This window comes from Dipodomys merriami, unplaced genomic scaffold, assembly GCF_024711535.1.
Source record: "Dipodomys merriami isolate MVZ:Mamm:240054 unplaced genomic scaffold, mDipMer1.0.p SCAF_137, whole genome shotgun sequence".
NCBI lineage: Eukaryota > Metazoa > Chordata > Mammalia > Rodentia > Heteromyidae > Dipodomys > Dipodomys merriami.
In genome coordinates, this window is record NW_027202682.1 from 1,521,207 (window position 1) to 1,544,579 (window position 23,373).

The 23,373-nt window shown below is 71.2% G+C and overlaps 1 protein-coding gene across 6 annotated transcripts; it reads left to right on the top strand.

Annotated features, from left to right (window-relative positions):
- Positions 1 to 279: 279 nt before the first annotated feature.
- Positions 280 to 22,294, top strand: Cacna1h (calcium voltage-gated channel subunit alpha1 H). 6 transcript variants are annotated; one of them, XR_011371397.1, is made up of 34 exons: positions 280 to 386; positions 458 to 591; positions 724 to 821; positions 3,218 to 3,377; positions 3,824 to 4,139; positions 4,264 to 4,356; positions 4,665 to 5,421; positions 6,348 to 6,784; positions 7,706 to 7,857; positions 8,015 to 8,200; positions 8,682 to 8,799; positions 8,880 to 9,035; positions 9,154 to 9,244; positions 9,585 to 9,793; positions 10,374 to 10,793; positions 11,092 to 11,192; positions 11,311 to 11,434; positions 11,524 to 11,592; positions 11,675 to 11,859; positions 12,172 to 12,298; positions 12,383 to 12,508; positions 12,609 to 12,698; positions 13,768 to 13,960; positions 14,381 to 14,398; positions 15,264 to 15,415; positions 15,979 to 16,088; positions 16,185 to 16,318; positions 16,532 to 16,602; positions 17,453 to 17,531; positions 18,045 to 18,211; positions 19,003 to 19,260; positions 19,339 to 19,513; positions 19,788 to 19,943; positions 20,698 to 20,712. XR_011371397.1 is itself a non-coding variant. In XM_070019895.1 (34 exons), exons 1-34 carry the CDS (start codon positions 294 to 296, stop codon positions 21,685 to 21,687), a joined length of 6,750 nt encoding a protein of 2,249 aa, XP_069875996.1. In that variant the 5' UTR covers positions 280 to 293; the 3' UTR covers positions 21,688 to 22,294. The 6 variants fall into 6 exon arrangements, 5 of the variants coding, with proteins under 5 accessions (XP_069875996.1, XP_069876000.1, XP_069875998.1 ...); XM_070019895.1 differs by having other exon boundaries at positions 19,783 to 19,943; positions 20,698 to 22,294; XM_070019899.1 differs by having other exon boundaries at positions 19,861 to 19,943; positions 20,698 to 22,294.
- The last annotated feature ends 1,079 nt before the right edge of the window (positions 22,295 to 23,373 follow it).

Sequence of the window (23,373 nt, forward strand, 5' to 3'; positions counted from 1 at the left end):
CTGGGCGTCCCTGAGCTGCCCTCACGCCCAGCCTCAGGTGCTCTGGCTCGGGGCCCAGGCGGCCCCGGTGGCTGGCCCCTTCCCAGAGATGCCTGGACTCTGGGCCAACACAGGCCCCTGCTGCCACCTTGTGGCCCCTCTCGGGACATGCATTCTTGCTCCAAGGTAGTCCCTGCGGCCTGGGGACACAGGGTGGAGCCGCACCCCGGGTGGGTAAGGTGCGCCCCACGGGGTGGGTGTCCTCTCCGAGTGCTCCTTAACCCGCCCCCCGCACGTGGTTCGAGCACGTCAGCATGCTGGTGATCATGCTCAACTGTGTGACCCTCGGCATGTTCCGGCCCTGCGAGGACGTGGAATGCCGCTCGGAGCGCTGTCACATCCTGGAGGTGGGCAGGGGCGGGGCGGGGGGGGGCGGGGGAGGGCCCAGACCCCCAGTCCTGACCGCCTTCTCTGCCAGGCCTTCGATGACTTCATCTTCGCCTTCTTCGCGGTGGAAATGGTCATCAAGATGGTGGCCCTGGGGCTGTTTGGGCAGAAGTGCTACCTGGGTGACGCTTGGAACAGGCTGGACTTCTTCATTGTCATGGCGGGGTAGGCCCGGAGCCAGGGGGTGGTGCCGGGATGGGTGTGAGGGGGGGCAGGGGGTCTGTGAGCCATCCTCGGGGTCCGCGTGGGCGAGGCTCTCCTGTGTGGACATCCCCTCCGCCTCCGCCCCCTCCCCAGCATGATGGAGTACTCGCTGGACGGACACAACGTGAGCCTCTCGGCCATCCGCACGGTGCGCGTGCTGCGGCCCCTGCGTGCCATCAACCGTGTGCCCAGTAAGTACCTGGCCGCCCCAGACCTCGTCCCCGCCTCTCAGAGCCAAGGCCGTGCCAGGGGACCCCACCACTCCGAAAACACCAGCCTCTCCCTCTGTGCGGAGGCTGGCAGGCCCTCCCGGTGGGGCGGGGAGGAGAGCTGCGCTCTGCCCTGGGACGGAGCCCCAGCCCGGGGGCGGGAGGAGCCTGGCCCGGGCAGTACAGGGCCGGTGCCACGGACAGCCCTTCAGGGCCGCAGCCGCGAGTGGGCCAGGAGGGGCCCTGCATCTCCCGTCCTGTGTGCGGACGGCTTGCAGGCGGTGGTCAGCGGTTTGGACGGCCGCTCTGGACACTGTGGTCTACTGAGCACAGCAGGGGGCTGGGTTTTCCTTACGTGTTCAGCAGCCAAATGGAGCTGCTTAGTTTGGGGGCAAGAGCACAGTGCCCAGAGTGTGGTGTGTGTGCACACGCGTGTGCAGTGTGCCTGGGCACGTGCACCACCGTTCCCACTAGGTACCTTGGTCCTGAGGCCTTGGCACCAGGGGCTGCTCTGCCCTTGCAGTGGTTACATCCACAGGGGGTGGCGGGGCACCCTAGCCCAGCCCTGGAGCTGCCTTGCGGAGGCTGGTCTCCAGGGGGAAATCACTGACCGCCTCTGAGCTCAGTACTGTCACAGTGAAATACTCCCCAGGCCCCGGGCAAGGTGTGGGGCGAGGGGTGAGGGAGGGGCATGGGGGTGTCTGGACCCTGGGCCCATTGCTGCACTGTCTGCCCGGCAGCGCCTCGGGCTTCCGCGTCTGGGCCACCTGTTGGATGCTGGGTGGGTGGTCTGCGGGTGTCAGCTGCCAGGGAAGCGCGTCCACGCTGGCGGGCGGCCCTCGGGGCTGCCGGCTCGTCTGCCCGGGGCCGCGCACTCCGTTGGCCTTGTGACCATGTGGGCTGTGGTATCCTCCGGTGGCTTTCTCCATCGGCGCCCGCTGAGCGCAGCTCACCCCCGCTCTGTCTGCGGCCTCGACTGACCCCGCCCGGGTCCTGGGGAGGGGGCTGCACCCGGCCAGGGGTCTGGGAGGGGCAGGCCCAGGACCGAGCAAGGGACATCTGAGCCTGTGGGGACCCCCTTCCTAGATTGTTCACATCCACACAGCCTGTGACTCCAAGCAGCAGTGAGTTAGCGCCCCCAGGCTGCTGGATGCCAGAGTGGGCGTTCCTTCCTCCTCCAGAAGGCACAGGCTGAGCTGTGTGGCTGGGGCCTGCGTGTGTCTGGGGCACGTGGCTGGGGCCTGCGTGTGTCCGTGGCGTGTGTCTGGGGCCTGCGTGTGTCTGGGGCACGTGGCTGGGGCCTGCGTGTGTCCGTGGCGTGTGTCTGGGGCCTGCGTGTGTCTGGGGCGCGTGGCTGGGGCCTGCGTGTGTCCGTGGTGCGTGGCTGGGGCCTGCGTGTGTCTGGGGCGCGTGGCTGGGGGCCTGCGTGTGTCCGTGGCACGTGGCTGGGGCCTGCGTGTGTCTGGGGCGCGTGGCTGGGCCTGCGTGTGGCTGGGGCGTGTGGCTGGGCCTGCGTGTGTCCGTGGCGCGTGGCTGGGGCCTGCGTGTGTCCGTGGCACGTGGCTGGGGCCTGCGTGTGTCTGTGGTGCGTGCTGGGGCCTGCGTGTGTCTGTGGCGTGTGGCTGGGGGCCTGCATGTGTCCGTGGCACGTGGCTGGGCCTGCGTGTGTCTGGGGCGCGTGGCTGGGCCTGTGTGTGTCTGGGGCGTGTGGCTGGGCCTGCGTGTGTCCGTGGCGCGTGGCTGGGGCCTGCGTGTGTCCGTGGCACGTGGCTGGGGCCTGCGTGTGTCTGTGGTGCGTGGCTGGGGCCTGCCTGTGTCTGGGGCGTGTGGCTGGGTCTGCGTGTGTCCGTGGCGCATGGCTGGGGCCTGCGTGTGTCCGTGGCACGTGGCTGGGGCCTGCGTGTGTCCGCAGCGCGTGGCTGGGGCCTGCGTGTGTCTGTGGTGCGTGGCTGGGGCCTGCGTGTGTCCGTGGCGCGTGGCTGGGGCCTGCGTGTGTCCGTGGTGCATGGCTGGGGCCTGCGTGTGTCCGTGGCGTGTGGCTGGGGCCTGTGTGTGTCCATGGCGTGTGGCTGGGGCCTGTGTGTGTCCACGGCATGTGGCTGGGGCCTGTGTGTGTCCACAGCGTGTGGCTGGGGCCTGTGTGTGTCCGTGGCGTGTGGCTGGGGCCTGTGTGTGTCCATGGCGTGTGGCTGGGGCCTGTGTGTGTCCACAGCGTGTGGCTGGGGCCTGTGTGTGTCCACGGCATGTGGCTGGGGCCTGTGTGTGTCCACGGCGTGTGGCTGGGACCTGCGTGGCCTGCACGCAGCGGCACGCCGGGTGGGCGGGTACGGGCCTTGGTTCAAGCTGTGCCCAGCACACAGCCCAGCCTGCCCCCGCAGGCATGCGGATCCTGGTCACCCTGCTGCTGGACACGCTGCCCATGCTGGGCAACGTTCTGCTGCTCTGCTTCTTCGTCTTCTTCATCTTCGGCATCGTGGGCGTGCAGCTCTGGGCCGGCCTCCTGCGCAACCGCTGCTTCCTGGACAGCGCCTTTGTCAGGTGGGCCCCTGCCCCGCGTCCCCCGCCTGGCCAGCCGGCCCCCTTGCCCCAGCACGGCCCCCCGGGGCCACCCAAGGCAGGGGCGCGGCACGTGTGCTGTGAGCCAGCGCTCGCTGCCCACGCCCCCGCTTGGACTGGCTGCCCACAGGCCCAGGTTTCAGCTCTGCTCCCTGCTCTCAGATTCTGGCACTTTCCTGGGGTGGGGGTAAGGCAGTGGGGCTGGATCAGAACAGGCCCCACTTGGGAGGAGGACCGGGGGAAGGAGGAGGAGGAGGAGGAGGGCTGCAGCCGCTCCTGGCCACGGGAAGAAGGCAGGGCAGGTCCACGGCTCCTTGGGCCGCGTCACGAGCGGCGGAGGGGGTGTGGGGGGCGGAAGGTGGAGCTCCGCCACAGGGGCGCAGGCCCCACACCCCCCGACCGTGGCCCCGCCTCCCTCCCCCATCCAGGAACAACAACCTGACGTTCCTGCGGCCGTATTACCAGACGGAGGAGGGGGAGGAGAACCCGTTCATCTGCTCCTCACGACGGGACAACGGTATGCAGAAGTGCTCACACATCCCCGGCCGCCGCGAGCTGCGGGTGCAGTGCACGCTGGGCTGGGAGGCGTACGGGCAGCCGCAGGCCGAGGCCGGGGGCGCCGCCCGCAACGCCTGCATCAACTGGAACCAGTACTACAACGTGTGCCGCTCGGGGGACTTCAACCCCCACAACGGCGCCATCAACTTCGACAACATCGGCTACGCCTGGATCGCCATATTCCAGGTGGGCACCGCGGGGGGGCAGCGGGCGCCGGGGCGTGTGAAGCGGGGACCCCGAGATAGACGCCCGCGTGGGAGGGTGTGGTGCCGGTCACCCCGCCACGGTGTCCGGGCGCTTCCCTCCCCAGGTGATCACGCTGGAGGGCTGGGTGGACATCATGTACTACGTCATGGACGCCCACTCCTTCTACAACTTCATCTACTTCATCCTGCTCATCATCGTGAGTGGGGGGGGGAGAGTGGGGGGGCAGCGTCCCCCGGCCCAGCCCTGGAGTGCGTGGCCCCCGGCACAGCCCTGCACCGGGACCCTCTTTGGGGAGGGTGGCTAAGGAGAAAACCGGCCGTGGGCTGCGCAGCATCGGCGGAAGGACCGCGTAGCCGTCGCGGATGGCCGTGTGGGGACAGACCGGAGGAGGGATGGCCACGTGGGCGGCCCCGCGGTGGGGGGGGGCGCTCCACGGACGCGGCCTCTCCCGCCCCTCCGTCACGGCCGCCCCCAGGCCCGGGGTCACCCGTGGTCGCCCCGCAGGTGGGCTCCTTCTTCATGATCAACCTGTGCCTGGTGGTGATCGCCACGCAGTTCTCGGAGACGAAGCAGCGTGAGAACCAGCTGATGCGGGAGCAGCGTGCCCGCTACCTGTCCAACGACAGCACGCTGGCCAGCTTCTCGGAGCCGGGCAGCTGCTACGAGGAGCTGCTCAGGTACGTGGGCCACGTCCTCCGCAAGGTGAAGCGCCGCAGCCTGCGCCTCTATGCACGCTGGCGGGGCCGCGGCCACGCGAAGCCCGACCCCGGCAGCGGCCAGGGCCCCGGCCCGCGGCCCCCGCGCGCCCGCAGGCGCACCGCCTCCGTCCACCACCTGGTCTACCACCACCACCACCACCACCACCACCACTACCACTTCAGCCACGGCGACCCACGCCGGCCCGGCCCGGAGCCCGGCACCGGAGACAACAGGCTGGTCCCGGCGGGCGCGCCGCCCTCCCCCCCGTCCCCCGGCCACGGGCCGCCCGACCCTGAGTCCGTGCACAGCATCTACCACGCCGACTGCCACGTGGAGGGGCCCCAGGAGAGGGCACGGGCGGCGCAAGCCGCAGCCACGGCGGCCGCCGGCCTCAGGCTGGCCTCGGGACTGGGCGCCATGAACTACCCCACCATCCTGCCATCGGGGACCATCGGCGGTGGCGGCAAAGACAGCATGGGCGCCGGCCCCAGGGGGAAGCAGGCTGCGGGACGCAGCCCCCTGAGCCCCTATGAGAAGATCCAGCACGTGGTCGGGGAACACGGTGAGGCCCGGGCCACGCTCCTGGAGGGTGTTAAGTGGGGAGGGGCCCTGCGCAGGGGTGGGGCCCTGCGGGCCGGCCCCAGGCACCTGGGCACCCAGCTCCAGCTGTGAGGAGCAGAGGGATGAGGTACACGGGGGTCCTGTCAGCATGGGGACTCAGGTGGTTGTTAGGAACCGTGAGTCCACTCAGTTTGGGGTGGGGACGCCCAGCGGCGTAGTGAGCCGACGTCTGCACACCACGGCTGCCGGCGCCTCCTGGGTACAGACGCTCTGTCCCTGCCCGTGGTCCACGCCCAGGGTGACAGGAGTCCTGGCGTGGGGAAAGGGTGTGTGAGTGTGTGTGTGTGTGTGTGTATGTGAGTGTGCCAGCTGTGCCAGCTTCGTGTGTGTGTGTGCCAGCTGTGTGTGTGTGCCAGCTGTGTGTGTGTGCCAGCTGTGTGTGTGTGCATGTGTGTGTGTGCGTGTGTGTGTGTGTGCCAGCTGTGTGTGTGTGTGCCAGCTGTGTGTGCGTGTGTGTGTTCGTGTGTGTGTGCGTGTGTGCCAGCTGCATGTGTGTGTGTGCGTGTGTGTGCGCTGAGGTAAGCGTGCCAGGCGTAGGAACGTGCTGGGTGTGCACAGAGGTGAGTTCCATCTGCACCGGGGAGCGTGCCCGCGTGCACGGAGGGGTGTCCGCAGGAGTGCGCGGAGACTTGCCGGGGTGTGTGAGTGTGCGGTGCGTGTGCCTCGGTGAGCAGAAGCCTGTGCAGGTGTGAGTGCCGCAGGACCCGGAGACCGGGCCGCTTGGGACATAGACACCCGCCGTCCACCTGCACTCGCGTCGTAGCCCGGAGTGGGGTTGGTCCCCCAGCATCGCCGCGGGGTCTCCCGTGCGGTGTCGCGTTTTCCTCCCCTGGAGCTGACCCCCCCCCGCCCCGTCTCCTTCCACAGGCCTGGGCCAGGCCCCCAGCCACCTGTCCGGCCTGAGCGTGCCCTGCCCCCTGCCCAGCCCCCAGGCGGGCACGCTGACCTGCCAGCTGAAGAGCTGCCCCTACTGTGCCCGCGCCCTGGAGGACCCGGAGCTGGAGCTGAGCGGCTCGGAGAGCGGGGACTCCGACACCCACGGCGTCTACGAGTTCACGCGGGACCTGAGGCACGGCGACCACCGGGACCCCATGCAGCCCCCGGCGGACACAGCCGCCCCGGGCAGCCCCCCACGGCTGCCGCAGCGGCAGGGGAGCTCGGGCTGGCCCGGGAGCCTGGGCCGCGCATGGGCCACCTTCAGCGGCAAGCTGGGCCGCATCGTGGACAGCAAGTACTTCAACCGCGGCATCATGGTGGCCATCCTCATTAACACGCTGAGCATGGGCGTCGAGTACCACGAGCAGGTGGGCGGGCGGGGGCGCCGTGTCCACCCAGCCCTCCCGGGCACAGGGGCCAGGGGCCCACAGGAGGGCAGGCAGGGCAGATTGCGTGTGGGCGCTGGACCCGCAGGGGCTGTCTGTGTGGTTGTTTTCATTTTTGCCAGTCAGTCCTGGGGCTTGAACTCGGGGCCCGAGCTACTTTTGCTCAAGGCTAGCACTCTACCGCTTGAGCCACAGCGTTTTCTGTGTATGTGATACTAAGGAACCGAACCCAGGGCTTCATGCCTGCTAAGCAAGCACTCTACCACTGAGCCACATTCCCAGCCCCTGTGTGTGGATTTTTTTTTTTTAATCATCGCTCAACAAATACGATTCCTTGAGCTGGTCTCTTTGGAGTAGCACACACAGCCCGTGGGGCTTCCGCTCTGGGTGAGGCTGTGAGAAGGCCAGACCCACCTCCCCCCCGACACACGAAGCCCAGGGACCAGAGACCCTAGAGCATTCACCCAGCTGCCTCGGTCCGTGGACTCAGGCCCAGATCTCTCTCGGTGCCCACTAGGGCCCCTCGGGCTGGGATGGTGAGCACACGGGCGTGGGGGGAGACCGGCCAGGTCCAGTGTGAAGCACACCTGCTCCGGGGACAGCAGCGCGGCCACGGCCTCTAAATCTGCTCTGAGTGAGGGAACGGATCTCTCTGCTCTCCAGGCTTTTCCAGTCGCTTGTTTCCTTTCATCTTCTGTTTTGGGGGAATCTACTGTTAGCCCCAGGCAGGCCCAGGGCAGGGCCGCCCCCCCTCCCCCAAGAGCTGGGTGAACGGCGCAGGCAAGGCCAGCCACCTGCGTGCGGATAGGCGCACGCGTGCAGCACGTGGACCCCTGGCTTCCTCCCGTGGCCGCAGCCGCAGAGCCAGCCTCCGAGGGGCTGATCACCCCTCCCTACCCACAGCCTGACGAGCTCACCAACGCCCTGGAGATCAGCAACATCGTCTTCACCAGCATGTTTGCCCTGGAGATGCTGCTGAAGCTGCTGGCGTGCGGCCCGCTGGGTTACATCCGGAACCCCTACAACATCTTCGACGGCATCATCGTGGTCATCAGGTGCGCCCAGGGCCTGGGAAGCTGGGCTTGGGTGGAGACCTCACCTGCTTCCTGCATGCTGGGCTGACCAGAGGCCACTCTGGTTCTGGGCTGGTGACCCTGGCCCCGGGGCCAGGCCCGGCCCCCCCCAGCTCACGGCGGGAACTCTGGCCCGCAGCGTGTGGGAGATCGTGGGGCAGGCGGATGGCGGGCTGTCGGTGCTGCGCACGTTCCGGCTCCTGCGGGTGCTGAAGCTGGTGCGCTTCCTGCCCGCGCTGCGGCGCCAGCTCGTGGTGCTCATGAAGACCATGGACAACGTGGCCACCTTCTGCATGCTGCTCATGCTCTTCATCTTCATCTTCAGGTGCGCTCTGCGGGCGCGGCCGGCAGACGGGGCGGGGTGCAGCCCTGGAGCGGCCCGGGGCGGCCGGGAGGCGGGGAAGGGAGCAGAGGCCCGCGCGGCCCTGCGTGGTCCCCGGAGGTTGCCTGCCGCGGCTCTCATGAGCGTCCCCGTGCTCCGGGGGCTCTGGTGGGTTCACAGAGGCAGGGTGGAGACGGAGAACCCCTCAGACAGACAGATAGACATAGACTGGGGACAGGGCCTGGGTCCCAGCGGAGCTCCCGAGCACTCCCTGTGTTCTGGCTGGGCCCGGCGAGGGTGTTAGGAGGATGGGCAGACCGAGGTGGGCATCCCCGCACGGACGGCTGCCCGGAGCCAGGCGGCCTCCAGTTGTGCCACCCCTCAGCAGGAGAGTCTCTGCAGCCCCGGGGCCCGTCAGTGCTTACAGAGCGCGGGCGTGGGGTGGAGGGGAGGGCCCCCCGTGCTCAGTGCCCGCCCCCTGCAGCATCCTGGGCATGCACCTCTTTGGCTGCAAGTTCAGCCTGAAGACAGACACGGGGGACACCGTCCCCGACAGGAAGAACTTTGACTCTTTGCTGTGGGCCATCGTCACTGTGTTCCAGGTAGGCGACACACAGGATGGCCTCCCGACGCGCGGGGTTGGGGGGCTGCGGGGCCGGGGGTGACCAGGGCGGGCCCGCAGATCCTGACGCAGGAGGACTGGAACGTGGTGCTCTACAACGGCATGGCCTCCACCTCCTCCTGGGCCGCCCTCTACTTCGTGGCGCTCATGACCTTCGGCAACTATGTGCTCTTCAACCTGCTGGTGGCCATCCTGGTGGAGGGGTTCCAGGCAGAGGTGAGGGGCGGGGAGCCGCAGGGCTGGGTCCCTCCGCACACCCACCCCTGCTCCGCCCGCTCCCAAGGCAGAGGGTCCCACACTGGAGCCTCACGCTGCCTCCGCCACCTGGGTGCAGGGGGACGCCACCAGATCCGACACTGATGAGGACAAGACATCTGCTCACTTTGAGGAAGACCTGGACAAGTTCAGAGACCTGCGGGCCACAGGTCTGTGTGTGGGTGCTGGGTGGGCGGGGCTTGTAGGAGGGCCCACCCACTCCGAGTGGTGGGGGCGGGGCTTGCAGGAGGCCCACCCACTCCCTGGATGATGGATGGGAGGAGCTTGCAGGAGGACCCACCCACGCCCTGAGTGAGTGATGGGTGGGTGGGCTTATAGGAAGGAGGGTGGGACTTAGGGTGGGGCTTACAGGACTCTGAGTGATGGATGGGCGGAGCTTGCAGGAGGACCCCCTTTCACTCCCAGAGTGGGTGATGGGTGGGGGGGCTTGCAGGGGGACCCTCCCTCCACTCCTGGAGCCCTGAAGGCTCAAGGACTCACTACCACCAGAGATGAAGACATACTCGCTGGCAGTGACCCCCAATGGGCACCTGGAAGGCCCGGGCAGCCTGCCCCCACCCCTCATCATGCACACGGCCGCCACGCCCATGCCCACCCCTAAGGGCTCCCCGCACCTGGACGCGGCCCACGGCCTCGTGGACTCACGGCGTGGCAGCAGCAGCTCCGTGGACCCTCAGCTCGGGGACCAGAAGTCTCTGGTAGGCACCGTCCCTGGGCCTAAGATGCCCACCGTGACATAGGTCAGCGCTGGGGCCTGGAGCTGGAGGCCTTAGCCGCCGCTCTTGGTCAGCTTTTCCACCCGACCAGCCCGTCAGAGCCTCCAGGGTCTCCAGACAAACCACGGGCAGGGCTCGGCCGTGCCGCGGCCGCCCCGGCTCCCGGAAGCCTAAGACCCAGTGTGGGTGGGCGGAGGCCTGGGCAGGGACACCAGGGCGCTCGGGGAAGCCACACACCCCGAGAGACAGCGCGTCCCCACCAGTGCCGGGGCCGTGGGGAGGTGGCGGAGACGTGCTAGCGGTGAGTGAGTCAGCGTGGCTGCGACCCCTGGGTCCTGAGACGGCAGCTCTCTGCTCCCTGCCAGTCCGCGGGTTGAAATCTTTGCCGCCAGACGCTTGCTGGGTGAGCCTCCCGCCGCGCCAGGCGTGGGCCACCCCCGTGGCAGGCAGTGTCCCCTCCCGGCCAGGGGGGTGACCCCCATGCCGTGACGGCGACGGCCGTGGGGCCCGGAAGCCGCGGGGGGCGCGGGCCGGTGCCAGCCCGCTCGCTCTCCCCCCGCAGGCCAGCCACCGCAGCTCCCCCTGCGCCCCCTGGGGCCCCGGCAGCGCCTGGAGCAGCCGGCGCTCGAGCTGGAACAGCCTGGGCCGCGCGCCCAGCCTCAAGCGCCGCAGCCAGAGCGGGGAGCGCGAGTCCCTGCTGTCGGGAGAGGGTAAAGGCAGCACCGACGACGAGGCCGAGGGCGGCAGGCCCGGGCCGGGCCGCCCAGGCTCCCCGCCGCGGCCCTGCGCCTCCCCGCCGCGCCGGGCCGCGTCCCTGGACCGCCGCAGCACGCCGGACCTGAGGCCCCCCCGGCCAGCCGCGCTCCTGCCCGCCAGATTCCAGGACTGCAACGGGCAGACGGTGGCCCTTCCCAGCGAGTTCTTCCTGCGCATCGACAGCCACAAGGAGGACGCCACGGAGTTCGATGACGACGTGGAAGATGTGAGTGGGGGGGAGCGGGGAGGCGGACCCACGCCCGGCCCCAGGGACCCAGGAGGCGGGGAGAGCTCGGACAGGCCCCGGAGGCCTCTGGCCTCAGCCAGTCCCAGAGCTGCCCCTGAGCTCTCTGTTCTGCTGAGCGCTGGCAGGGGAGCAGGGGAAGCGCTCTCTGGGAGGGTGTGGACCCCAGCAGGGCCCCTCCCCTAGCCGGGCAGGGGGGGCGAGGCTGGCCGGCACGTGGCAGGAGGGCACGGGATGCGGCGTGGACGGGACCGACTGACGCCACCTCCCCTTCCTCCAGAGCTGCTGCTTCCGCCTGCACAAGGTGCTGGAGCCCTACACCCCCCAGTGGTGCCGAAGCCACGAGACCTGGGCCCTGTACCTCTTCTCCCCGCAGAACAGGTAGGGCGCCAGCCCCCACCAGCCACTGGGAGGGGCAGGCCCGGCCCCGCCCGGCCCGGCCACAGGCACGCCCTGGGACCGCTCCCAGCATGCCTCCCGCTTCCTGGCCGCCCCCCAGGCTGCGCGTCTCCTGCCAGAAGGTCATTGCGCACAAGATGTTTGACCACGTGGTCCTGGTCTTCATCTTCCTCAACTGCATCACCATCGCCCTGGAGAGGCCGGACATCGACCCCGGCAGCACCGTGAGTCCCGCGGCAGGGGCCGCCCCGGGGGTCGGGGGGACGCCAGGCCAGATGGACAGCCCTCCCCAACACGGCTTCCCTCCCTGCAGGAACGGGCCTTCCTCAGCGTCTCCAACTACATCTTCACAGCCATCTTTGTGACAGAAATGATGGTGAAGGTACATACGTGACCCGTATGTATGGGGGCCCCAGCACGCCTGCACACGCTCCCCGGGACACGCCTGCACACGCTCCCTGCAGGTGGTGGCCCAGGGCCTGCTGTGGGGCGAGCACGCATACCTGCAGAGCAGCTGGAACGTGCTGGATGGGCTGCTGGTTCTGGTGTCCCTGGTAGACATCGTCGTGGCCATGGCCTCGGCCGGTGGCGCGAAGATCCTGGGCATCCTGCGCGTGCTGCGTCTGCTTCGGACCCTGCGGCCTCTGAGGTGGGTGTGGGGCCGCGGGCGGGCGGGCGGGCGGGCGGGCGACCCTCCGCCCTCCCAGGCAGCTCTCGGGCCACCCTCCGCCCTCCCGGGCAGCTCTCGGGCCACCCTCCGCCCTCCCGGGCAGCTCTGGGCCACCCTCCGCCCTCCCGGGCAGCTCTGGGCCACCCTCCGCCCTCCCGGGCAGCTCTGGGCCACCCTCCGCCCTCCCGGGCCACCCTCCGCCCTCCCGGGCAGCTCTCGGGCCACCCACCCTCGGCCCGGCGGCCAGTGCGCGGTGTGTGCCCAGCGGCCTGCCCCCTCTGCCCGGTCCAGGGTCATCAGCCGGGCCCCGGGCCTCAAGCTGGTGGTGGAAACGCTGATCTCGTCGCTCAGGCCCATCGGCAACATTGTGCTCATCTGCTGTGCCTTCTTCATCATCTTCGGCATTCTGGGCGTGCAGGTGTGTGGCCTGCTGGCCTGGGGTGGTGGGAAGGCACGTGGGGAGGTCCGGGACCAGGCCCCAGGTGATAGCCCCACCTTCCAGCTCTTCAAGGGCAAGTTCTACTACTGCGAGGGGGCGGACACCAGAAACATCTCCACCAAGGCCGAGTGCCGGGCTGCCCACTACCGCTGGGTGCGGCGCAAGTACAACTTCGACAACCTGGGCCAGGTAGGTGCAGGGGGGGTGCCCGTGGGGGCATCTGGAGGCCTGAGGGCATGCGCGCGCGGCCCCCTACCACGTGGGTGACCTGCCCTGCCCCTGCCCGCAGGCGCTGATGTCCCTGTTTGTGCTGTCCTCCAAGGACGGCTGGGTGAACATCATGTACGACGGGCTGGACGCCGTCGGCGTCGACCAGCAGGTGCGTATGGTGAGGGTGGCCACCAGCCAGAGCGCGTCTGGGGCCCCAGGACCTGCCCTCCCCTGGACCTGGGCCAGCCAGGCCACTCCCGGGACCTGCCCCCCCCCCGGGACCTGGGCCAGCCGGGCCACCCCGGGACCTGCCCCCCCGGGACCTGCCCCCCCCCGGGACCTGGGCCAGCCAGGCCACCCCCGGGACCTGACCAGCCAGATCACCCCCGGGAGCTGGGCCAGCCGGGCCACCCCCAGGACCTGACCAGCCAGATCACCCCCGGGACCTGGGCCAGCCAGATCACCCCCAGGACCTGGGCCAGCCGGGCCACCCCGGGACCTGCCCCCCCCGGGACCTGCCCCCCCCGGGACCTGGGCCAGCCGGGCCACCCCCAGGACCTGGCCAGCCGGGTCACCCCCGGGACCTGACCAGCCAGATCACCCCTGGGACCTGGGCCAGCCGGGTCACCCCCGGGACCTGCCCCCCCCGGGACCTGGGCCAGCCGGGCCACCCCCAGGACCTGACCAGCCAGATCACCCCTGGGACCTGACCAGCCGGGTCACCCCCGGGACCTGGGCCAGCCTGGTCACCCCCGGGACCTGCCCCCCCCCGGGACCTAGGCCAGCCGGGTCACCCCCGGGACCTGGGCCAGCCTGGTCACCCCGGGACCTGCCTCCCCCGGGACCTGCCCCCCCCCCGGGACCTGGGCCAGCCGGGTCACCCCCGGGACCTGGGCCAGCCTGGTCACCCCCGGGACCTGCCCCCCCCCGGGACCTAGGCCAGCCGGGTCACCCCCGGGACCTGGGCCAGCCAGATCACCCCCGGGACCTGGGCCAGCCTGGTCACCCCGGGACCTGCCTCCCCCGGGACCTGTCCCCCCCCCGGGACCTGGGCCAGCCTGGTCACCCCGGGACCTGCCTCCCCCGGGACCTGTCCCCCCCCCGGGACCTGGGCCAGCCGGGCCACCCCCGGGACCTGGGCCAGCCGGGTCACCCCCGGGACCTGACCCCTGCCCGGGACCTGGCCTGCGGTGGGCACGGTGCCCGGGCAGGTGGGGACCCACCACCTTGTCGCCCAGCCCGTACAGAACCACAACCCCTGGATGCTGCTCTACTTCATCTCCTTCCTGCTCATCGTCAGCTTCTTCGTGCTCAACATGTTCGTGGGGGTGGTGGTGGAGAACTTCCACAAGTGCCGGCAGCACCAGGAGGCGGAGGAGGCGCGCCGGAGGGAGGAGAAGCGGCTTCGGCGCCTGGCGCGGCGGCGCAGGAGTAAGGCGCGCAGGGGGGCGGGGGCCGCAGCTCCCCTGCGGTGGCCAGCCGTGGCCCCGGGACGCCGCGTGGGCCCAGCTCCCTGGCCTGCGGGTCCCACGTGGACACCCTGGCCCGTGGGCCGGGCCCCGTGGACACTGGGGCCACGTCCCAGGCCTGCAGCCCAGAGTCCGAATGGCTCTGCACAGGGCCACCTTCCGCAGAGGTCTTGGCAGGGGGACGGCAGCGGGCAGCCAGGGTGTCCAGGAGGCTCCCCCAAGGGCCCCAGGAGCCAGATGGGACCCCCCCAGACTCCCTCCCGTGTGTGAGGGCCAGGTCCCCGCCCCACAGGACCAGGGGTTGCCGCTTGGGAGCAGGGGGGCTGCTGCACAGGCCCCGGGGAGCCCGGGCAGCCGCTCAGACGTCTCCTTGTCTTTCCAGGCACTTTCCCCAACCCAGGTACCTGCCCCATCCCGCATCGCATGCTCGGCCCGCCGCTGCCACCGCGGGGAAGGGTGGGCGCGGGTGCCAGGGCGGTGGGCCCCGCGGGCAGGAGGAGGGGCTGTGGCTTGCCGCGTGGTCCCTTGCCGCTCGTGCCTGTCCCCCGCCCCGTGCCGGCCGCGTGCACGCTCCCCGCCATGCTCCGGGGAGCCCTCCCCCCCGCTCCTGCAGCCCGAGGCAGCCCTGCATCCGTGGTGACCTCTGGTGGCCGGCTGGCCCGAGCTCCCCAGCGGCTGCATGCTGGACGGGGGCGCATGGGGGGCTGGCATCTGCTCCCCGGCCCTGGGCCTCCCACCCTCCCGGCAGGGTGCATGGTTCTGTGGCTGAGGTGGTCCCGGGTGTGGGATGCGCTCTGGTGCTGTGGCTCTGGCGTATGCGCATGCCGGGCGGCGCCCGCAAGGCTCCGAGCCCGAGGCCCCCGGGGGGCCCAGTGGCCCCGAGGGGGACAAGGAAGGGCCGACCTGGGGGCCAGCAGAGCCCAGACTGGGAGGTAGAAGAAGGGTCGCTCTGCCTCATCAGCAAAGTGTCTGAGTCCTAATAACGGCCCAGGGCAGACGCAGAGGCAGGCCTCGGGCCGTCTAGCCTTGAGGCCCAGGAAGGCGGGGTCTAAGTGAGGGCTCGGGTGGGTGGAGGGGCTGCGCTGCCGCCACACCCTTCCTGTAACCCAGGGCCCCACCATCCAGGAGACCAAGCCGGCCGCAGGGGCCGGGGCTGGCAGGGCCCTGGAGCTGCCCGGGGGCTGCCTGGGACGGGTGCCGCCGCCCCCCCTCCCCGGCGACAGGTGCAGGCAGCCCTGCCACGCTCACCGGCCCCCTCCCCGCAGAGGCCCAGCGCCGGCCCTACTACGCAGACTACTCCCACACACGCCGCTCCATCCACTCGCTGTGCACCAGCCACTACCTGGACCTCTTCATCACCTTCATCATCGGCCTCAACGTCATCTCCATGTCCATGGAGCACTACAACCAGCCCAAGGTGGGCCCTGGGGCGGGGAGGGGGGAGGGCGGGCTGGGGGAGGGCAAGGGCCTGGGCGGGGGAGGGTGGAGGGTGGGCTGGGGGAGGGCAGGGGCCTGGGCGGGGGGAGGGGGGCTGGGACCCAGCTGGGCCCGTGCTGGGAAGCCCCGCAGCCCCGCAGAGCACTGGCCACCGCTGTCCACAGGGAGGGACCCGCTGCATCCCAGAGGTCCCCGCACGTCCCCATTTCCATCCTGCCCGTCTGCCCCTTGACAGCAGGATTCGGGCCGAGCGCGGTGGGCAGCAGCTGCCCCGCCCCTCCCAGGGAAGCGGGGGCAGACCCCCCAGGCCTGGCACAGGGTGAGCTTGGCCTTGGGGAACGGCTGCCCTGGAGGCTTCCTGGCGTCGCCTCTGCCGCTCGCTGGTCCCCCGGTCACGGCGACCCCGTGGCCTGCACCTGTGTGCCAACGGGAGACCGACCACCAGGGCACGGGGAAGCCAGCCTGCCGCCCGAGCGGCTGTGGGAGGCCTTGCGTGCCTGGGGACGGGAGGGGGGCACGCCCTAACCAGCCTGCCCCTGCCAGTCCCTGGACGAGGCGCTCAAGTACTGCAACTACGTGTTCACCATCGTCTTCGTCTTCGAGGCCGCGCTGAAGCTGGTGGCCTTCGGCTTCCGGCGGTTCTTCAAGGACAGGTGTGTGGGTTCGGGGGGAGGACGGCCCGCGCGGCCGGGTGGGCCTGGGCGGAGCCCTGGGCTGGCGGCGGGCTGAGCCACACCCCTGCTGGGCAGGTGGAACCAGCTGGACCTGGCCATCGTCCTGCTGTCCATCATGGGCATCGTGCTGGAGGAGATCGAGATGAATGCCGCGCTGCCCATCAACCCCACCATCATCCGCATCATGCGCGTGCTGCGCATTGCCCGTGGTAGGCCAGCGCCCCGAGGGGCGGGGGGGGCGAGCGGGGGTCTCAGGGTGGCCCGGAGAGGCCGTAGGTGGGCTCTGTCCTGGGTCTGTGTCTGAGGCGTCCCTGGCTGGAGGTCCCCCCGGTGTCCAGGTGGGAGCGGCAGGACTAGGGGCAGGGCCTCCGCACGGGGGAAAGGTCAGCCTGGCTACACTAACGCCCAGCTCCCGGCTCTAGTCCTGAAGCTGCTTAAGATGGCCACGGGCATGCGGGCCCTGCTGGACACGGTGGTTCAAGCCCTTCCCCAGGTAGGTTGTGATTCGGCACTGCCGAAGCAGGGCGCCCAAGCCCGCGGAGGACAGCACCGCGGCCGGGTCCGCTCCATCCTCCCCTCCCCCACCGCCCACAGCCCAGTCCGTGCCCTGCTGCCAGCCTGCCACCGGAGCTCACGCCCGCGAGCGGGCGGCCGCGTGGAGCGGGCACAGAGGGCAGGAAAAAGGGCGGAGGTTGTGGACGGGGTGGACGGGACTCGCAGCCTCAGTGCAGCCTCTGGGCAGGAGAGAGACCGTCCCCGACCCAGCCGCACACCTGGGACGCAAAGTAGGAGGTCGGGGCCGAAGCCAAGAGGCCAAAGCGGGACTCGGGCCCGGCGCCCCACTTCCTGTCCTTCTACCCTGACCCCGTGACCCTCTGTGTCCCCCCACCCGTCCCCCGCCACAATGCACCCCACCACCCCCACACCCGCCCTCCAGTGGTCACCCAAGCCCCGCCCCTTCCTGCTCTCTGATCCCCTGACCGTGACCCCCACCTCCAGGGCATCACACACGCCCGCCAGCCCTCAGCCGCCAGTTCACGCACTGACCGTTGAGTGACGTCCCGGGTGCTGCTTGTCCATCCAGGATCAGGCCTGGGGACCGGCGGAGGCCTGGAGCGGACCTGGGCTTGGTGCCCGTGAGTGCTGAGCCCCCGGGCAAGGCCTCTGTCCACTGAGGGCCTGCCCAGGGTCTGCCTCATCTACAGTGTCCCTCCAGAGTCACAGGACTTGAAGGGACAGGCTGTGTCCTCCCCTGCCCCACGGTGCCTAGGCTGGGGGTGGCAGGGTCTCCGAGGGCGGGCCCGAGCGCCCTGCCGACCTGGCTCTGCTTCTCTCCTGTGTAGGTAGGGAACCTTGGCCTTCTTTTTATGCTCCTGTTTTTTATCTATGCTGCGCTGGGAGTGGAGCTGTTCGGGAGGCTGGGTGAGTGGCCGCAGTGCACACGTGCCGGGCCTTCCGGGGTCATCCGCCGGCCACAGACTGCCGCAGGGCGTGGGCAGGCGGGACAGGCCGGGCAGGCCGGGCCTCGGGGTCCTCCCCAGCCTGTACCTCTGGAAGCCCGTGCCTCACAGCGGGCGGGGCCGGGCGGAGACGCACCCGTGTCCACCTGGCTGGCCCTGCACGCCCCTGCACACCCCAGTAGTCAGCGGGGCATGCTCCGGGGCTCGGCCTGCTCCCTAAGCACGCGCCGCAGAGCCACCTGGTCCTCGTGAGACAGGTGCCGATGCAGGCCCAGGCCTGTGCACTCTCGGCGGCATCCCGGTGGCCGCAGTAGATGGCACGTGGCAGACATGCCCAGCTTGGCCCCAGACCTCGGCCGGGAGGGGGTCGTGCCGGGAAGGGGCCTTTTGGAGGGCTGTGGGGGTCGGGGTCGTATAAGGGACCGGCGGGTGGAGCTGTGGCTCGCGGCACCCCAGCCCAGCTGTCCTCGTCCAGCGCGGGCAGCCCTGGCCGGGCTGACCGGCCGCCGGCTCCCTGCAGAGTGCAGCGAGGACAACCCCTGCGAGGGCCTGAGCAGGCACGCCACCTTCACCAACTTCGGCATGGCCTTCCTCACGCTGTTCCGCGTGTCCACGGGGGACAACTGGAACGGGATCATGAAGGTGAGGCGGCTGCGGGGCGATGGGGGGTGCCAAGGGGGGCGGGGCGGGGCCGAGGGGGCGGGGGGGCCGAGGGGCGGGGCCGAGGGGGCGGGGCGGGGCCGAGGGGCGGGGCTGAGGGGACGGGGGCAGGATGGGGCAGGGCCGAGGGGGCGGGGCGGGATGGGGCGGGGCCGAGGGGGCAGGGTGGGGTGAGGGGGCGGGGCCGAGGGGGCAGGGCGGGGTGAGGGGGCGGGGCCGAGGGGCGGGGCGGGGTGAGGGGCGGGGCCGAGGGGCGGGGCCGAGGGGCGGGGCGGGATGGGGCGGGGCCGAGGGGCGGGGCGGGGCCGAGGGGCGGGGTGGGGTGAGGGGCGGGGCCGAGGGGCGGGGCCGAGGGGCGGGGCGGGGCCGAGGGGCGGGGTGGGGTGAGGGGCGGGGCCGAGGGGCGGGGCGGGGCCGAGGGGCGGGGCTGAGGGGACGGGGGCAGGATGGGGCAGGGCCGAGGGGGCGGGGCGGGATGGGGCGGGGCCGAGGGGGCAGGGTGGGGTGAGGGGGCGGGGCCGAGGGGGCAGGGCGGGGTGAGGGGGCGGGGCCGAGGGGCGGGGCGGGGTGAGGGGCGGGGCCGAGGGGCGGGGCGGGCGATGGGGCGGGGCCGAGGGGCGGGGCGGGGCCGAGGGGCGGGGCGGGCGATGGGGCGGGGCCGAGGGGCGGGGCCGAGGGGGCGGGGCGTGTGAGGGGCGGGGCCGAGGGGCGGGGCGGGATGGGGCGGCGCCGAGGGCCCCCGCGGGGAGCCTGAGCCCTGCCCCCCCCCCCAGGACACGCTGCGGGAGTGCTCCCGGGAGGACAGGCACTGTCTCAGCTACCTGCCGGCGCTGTCGCCTGTCTACTTTGTCACCTTCGTGCTGGTGGCGCAGTTCGTGCTGGTGAACGTGGTGGTGGCCGTGCTCATGAAGCACCTGGAGGAGAACAATAAGGAGGCCCGGGAGGCGGCGGAGGCCGACGCAGAGGCCGAGGCCGAGCTGGAGCTGGCCACGGCGCAGGGGCCCCTGCCCGCGCCCCCACCGCCAGCGCAGGTCAGGCCGGGAGCGGCTGGAGGGGCTTCCGAGGGTGCCGTGGGCGACGCGGACAGCCTCCTCCTCCTCCCGCCGCAGGACAGCCCAGACCCCGGGCCAGGCGCCTCGGGTCTGGCCGGGCGCAAGGTGTCGGTGTCCAGAATGCTCTCGCTGCCCAACGACAGCTACATGTTCCGGCCCGTGGCACCCGCCACAGCCCCCCACGCACACCCGCTGCCAGAGGTGGAGGCCGATGCAGGCCACAGGCCCTCAGGTGCGGGCTGGGCAAGGGGGCGAGGGTGGGCAGCCGGAGGGAGGGAGAGTGGGTGTGGGAGGGAGGGAGGGGGGCCGTGGGAGGGAGGGGGGCCGTGGGAGGGAGGATGGGCAGCAGGAGGGCAGGAGGGTGGGTGTGGGAGGGAAGGTGGGTGTGGGAGGGAGGGTGGGCTAAGGGAGGGAGAGAGAGTGGGTGTGGGAGGGAGGAAGGGTGGGTGTGGGAGGGAGGGAGGGTGGGCTGCCCCACGGCCCCACGCATCCCCATCCCAGGCCAGGCTGCTACCACACACTCGCCGGCCCTGGAGCCCTGCGCCTCCCTTCCAGTCCCATCCACCCCGTCCTCCCCAGCCAGGAGCGGTGACCCCCTGTACGCCTGCTCTCCCCGGGACGCAGCCCGGTCCCCCAGCCTCGGCCGCGTGCTCTGCAGACAGGTATGGGCAGCCCCTCCCGCGGGCCTGGGAGCTGGGGGGGGGGTCCCCGTGTGGCGGGTGATCAAGAGCGAGCCCCGGGAGCGCTCAGAGCTCAGAATCTTCCATCTGCTGTTGGTGAGCCTCGGTACGAGCTGGGTGCTCGGGACAGCTCTGGGGCCGGGCCGCGGCGGTGGGGCCCACAGTGGCCAGCGCGCGGGCGTCTGGATCTCTGCTGCGCACAGACCGCCCCGCCTGGCCCCACCTGCTGCCCAGTGCAGGGTCCCTCACCATCCCTGCCAGCCAGCCCAGCCGCGGGCTCAAGGGTGGACAGCTGGCTGTTCTTGGAATGCCTGGGGGCCCCACCAGGCTCTGCCCACAGGAGCGCGATTTGGTGTAGGCCGCGTGCCCCGGCAGGCAGACGTGAGCGCGTCTGCTGAGGCCTCACGGGTCAGTCGGGAAGGCCAGGGTCTGGGGTGTCCATCCCCGGCCAGCCTGGAGGGCAGGGCGCAGCCGAGAGGGTCTGGGGTGTCCATCCCCGGCCAGCCTGGAGGGCAGGGCGCAGCCGAGAGGGTCTGGGGTGTCCATCCCCGGCCAGCCTGGAGGGCAGGGCGCAGCCGAGAGGGTCTGGGGTGTCCATCCCCGGCCAGCCTGGAGGGCAGGGCGCAGCCGAGAGGGTCTGGGGTGTCCATCCCCGGCCAGCCTGGAGGGCAGGGCGCAGCCGAGAGGGGCTGTGGCCACTGGACGGGCCGGTCCTCCCCTGACCTCATGTTTGCAGGAGGCTCTGCACCCTGAGCCCCTGGAGGTGCAAACTGACGGCTCTGGGGACAGCGTCCCGGGCCCCGCAGAGCCCGAGGAGAAGACCCCAAGGAGACAGGCGCGGCTGGCGGGCCCGCTGCAGTCCCCGCCCGGCTCCCCGCGGCCCGCCTGCGTGCACACCCACAAGCACGTCTTGGGGCAGCGCTGCATCCCCGGCCGGCCGCCGGCCCCGGGTGAGGAGGAGGCCGAGGCCGCTGACCCAGCCGACGAGGAAGTCAGCCACATCACCAGCTCCGCGCAGCCCTGGCCCTCCGCCGGGCCCCACAGCCCCGGGGCCTCGCCCCGGGCCTCCCCGGCATCCTGCGTGGCGGTGGGCGGCGGGCAGGATCTGCGCCGGTTCCGAAGCGTGGACGGCCAGGGCTTCCTGGACGCGCCGGGCCGGGCAGACACACAGAGGTGGCCGTCCATGGAGCTGGGCGTTGGGAACAGCCACCTGGACCCCGGAGAGGCCAGGGGCCGGGCTCCCGAGCTGGAGCCCATGCAGGGGCCACGCAGGAAGAAGAAGATGAGCCCCCCCTGCATCTCCGTGGACCCCCCCACGGAGGACGAGGGTCCCGCCCGGCCCCCGGCTCCGGAGGGCGGCAGCACCACCCTGCGACGCCGAACCCCGTCCTGTGAGGCCCACAGGGACTGTCCGGAGCCGGCCGAGGGCCCCGGCACCGGGGGCGACCCCGCGGCCAAGGGGGAGCGGCGGGCCCCGGCCCCCTGCCGGGCCGAGCACCTGGCCGTGCCCACCTTCGCCTTTGAGCCGCTGGACGTGGGGGGCTCCGGGGGAGACCCGTTCTTGGACAGTGGCCGCGGTGTGAGCCCGGGGCCCCGAGGGCCTCCGGCTGTTCAGGAAGCAGGGCCGCCCGTGACCCCCGGCGGTGCCCTGGAGAAGAGCCAGGGGCTGTACCTCACGGTTCCCCAGGCCCCGGCCCCCGCGGACGCCCCGGCCGAGCCCGTGTAGCCGGGGCCTGGCGCACACCGCGTCACCAGGGACGGGGCGCCCCGGGCAGCGGCCTCAGGTGAGGCCGTGCTGAGCCCCACAGGGCAGAGGGGCCGGGGAGGACGCCAGCCCCGGGCCGGGCACGGCCCCGCGGGCGGCAGGGCGCAGCCCCTCGCGCGTCCACCACGTGGATCCAGGTTTAGGTTTTCCTAAGTTTCGCCACCACCGCGGGCATGGCACCGGGGCCAGGCCAGCAGCCCGGGACTGGAAAGGACCGGAAACGCCACCGCAGCCCAGCCGCCTTCACAGGGAGCACACACCTGCGCGGCGGGCAGACGCCACGCCCCAGGCCGCAGCCAGTCACCTCCGCTCACATATGACCCTCGTGCGCCCCCCCACCCCACCCCTGCCGTTCCATCCACTCGGGTATTCCAGAAACATCCAGTGAGTCTGGGAACGGCCGTGTCACGGGGAGGCGTACCCACGCAATAAGACACCCCGGCCTCCCTCCACCTCTGTTGATTCCTTCTGTTCTGTTTTTTATAAATTCAGGTTAAATGTTGCAATAATCTGATGCAGAAATCTCAGCTTTTTAAGGGGGATGGGGAGGAAGGAGGCAGAGCAGAATAAATACTAACTTATTTAAGAAATGCGCTGGATTGCAGGATCGGGGTTTGGGGGTCCCCGGCTGGCAGGGCGGGAGCCGAGCCAGGCTCTGCGGCCAGCACTCGGGACACAAGCGCAGGGCGGCAGCAGGAGGCCAGAGCGCGGGCCTGGGCTGGAGGCCAGAGCGCAGGCCTTGGGGCTCTAACCCGAAGCCCCGTGTCTGGGTGTGGCAGTTCACTCAGGGACAGCGTGGTGTCCAGGCTGGCCACACCAGCCCGCAGCCAGGCCCCTCCGGAGCCCACAGTGTGGGGAAGAACGCCCCGGGGACAGGGGCCCTGGGCTCCCCAACCCGCTCTGCCTGGCCCCTCGCCCAGGACGCACGCGGGTTTCCGGTAGGGGGTGCAGCCATCCCGGCCAGGGCGGCCCGGTGTGGAGACCCGTCCTGCCGCAGGGGGTCCGGACGGCCAGCACACAGCCCAGACTCCCTGCCCCAGCGGACACTCGGGGGTCAGACACAGGGGCCAGTGCGGGGTTGGCTTTGAAGACCATCAGCTCGGCAAGTGCGGGGTGGGGGGGCAAGCTCCAGGCCTCCCAAGTGGCTATCGAGACCCTCTCTGTGAGTGCCACCGGGAACACCGCTGCTGCTCCTCCCCCATCACCACACACCTCCTCCCTCCCCTCCCCCCCCCCATCACCACGCACCTCCTCCCTCCCCTCCCCCCCCGTCACCACGCACCTCCTCCCCCATCACCACGCACCTCCTCCCTCCCCCCCCGTCACCACGCACCTCCTCCCTCCCCCCCATCACCACGTACCTCCCCCCCCCCGTCACCACACACTTCCCCCTCCCCCCCCCATCACCACGCACCTCCTCCCTCCCCTCCCCCCCCCCCCGTCACCACGCACCTCCTCCCCCATCACCACACACCTCCTCCCTCCCCTCCCCCCCGTCACCACACACTTCCCCCTCCCCCCCCAGTCACCACGCACCTCCTCCCTCCCCTCCCCCCCGTCACCACGCACCTCCTCCCCCATCACCACACACCTCCTCCCTCCCCTCCCCCCCGTCACCACGCACCTCCTCCCTCCCCCATCACCACG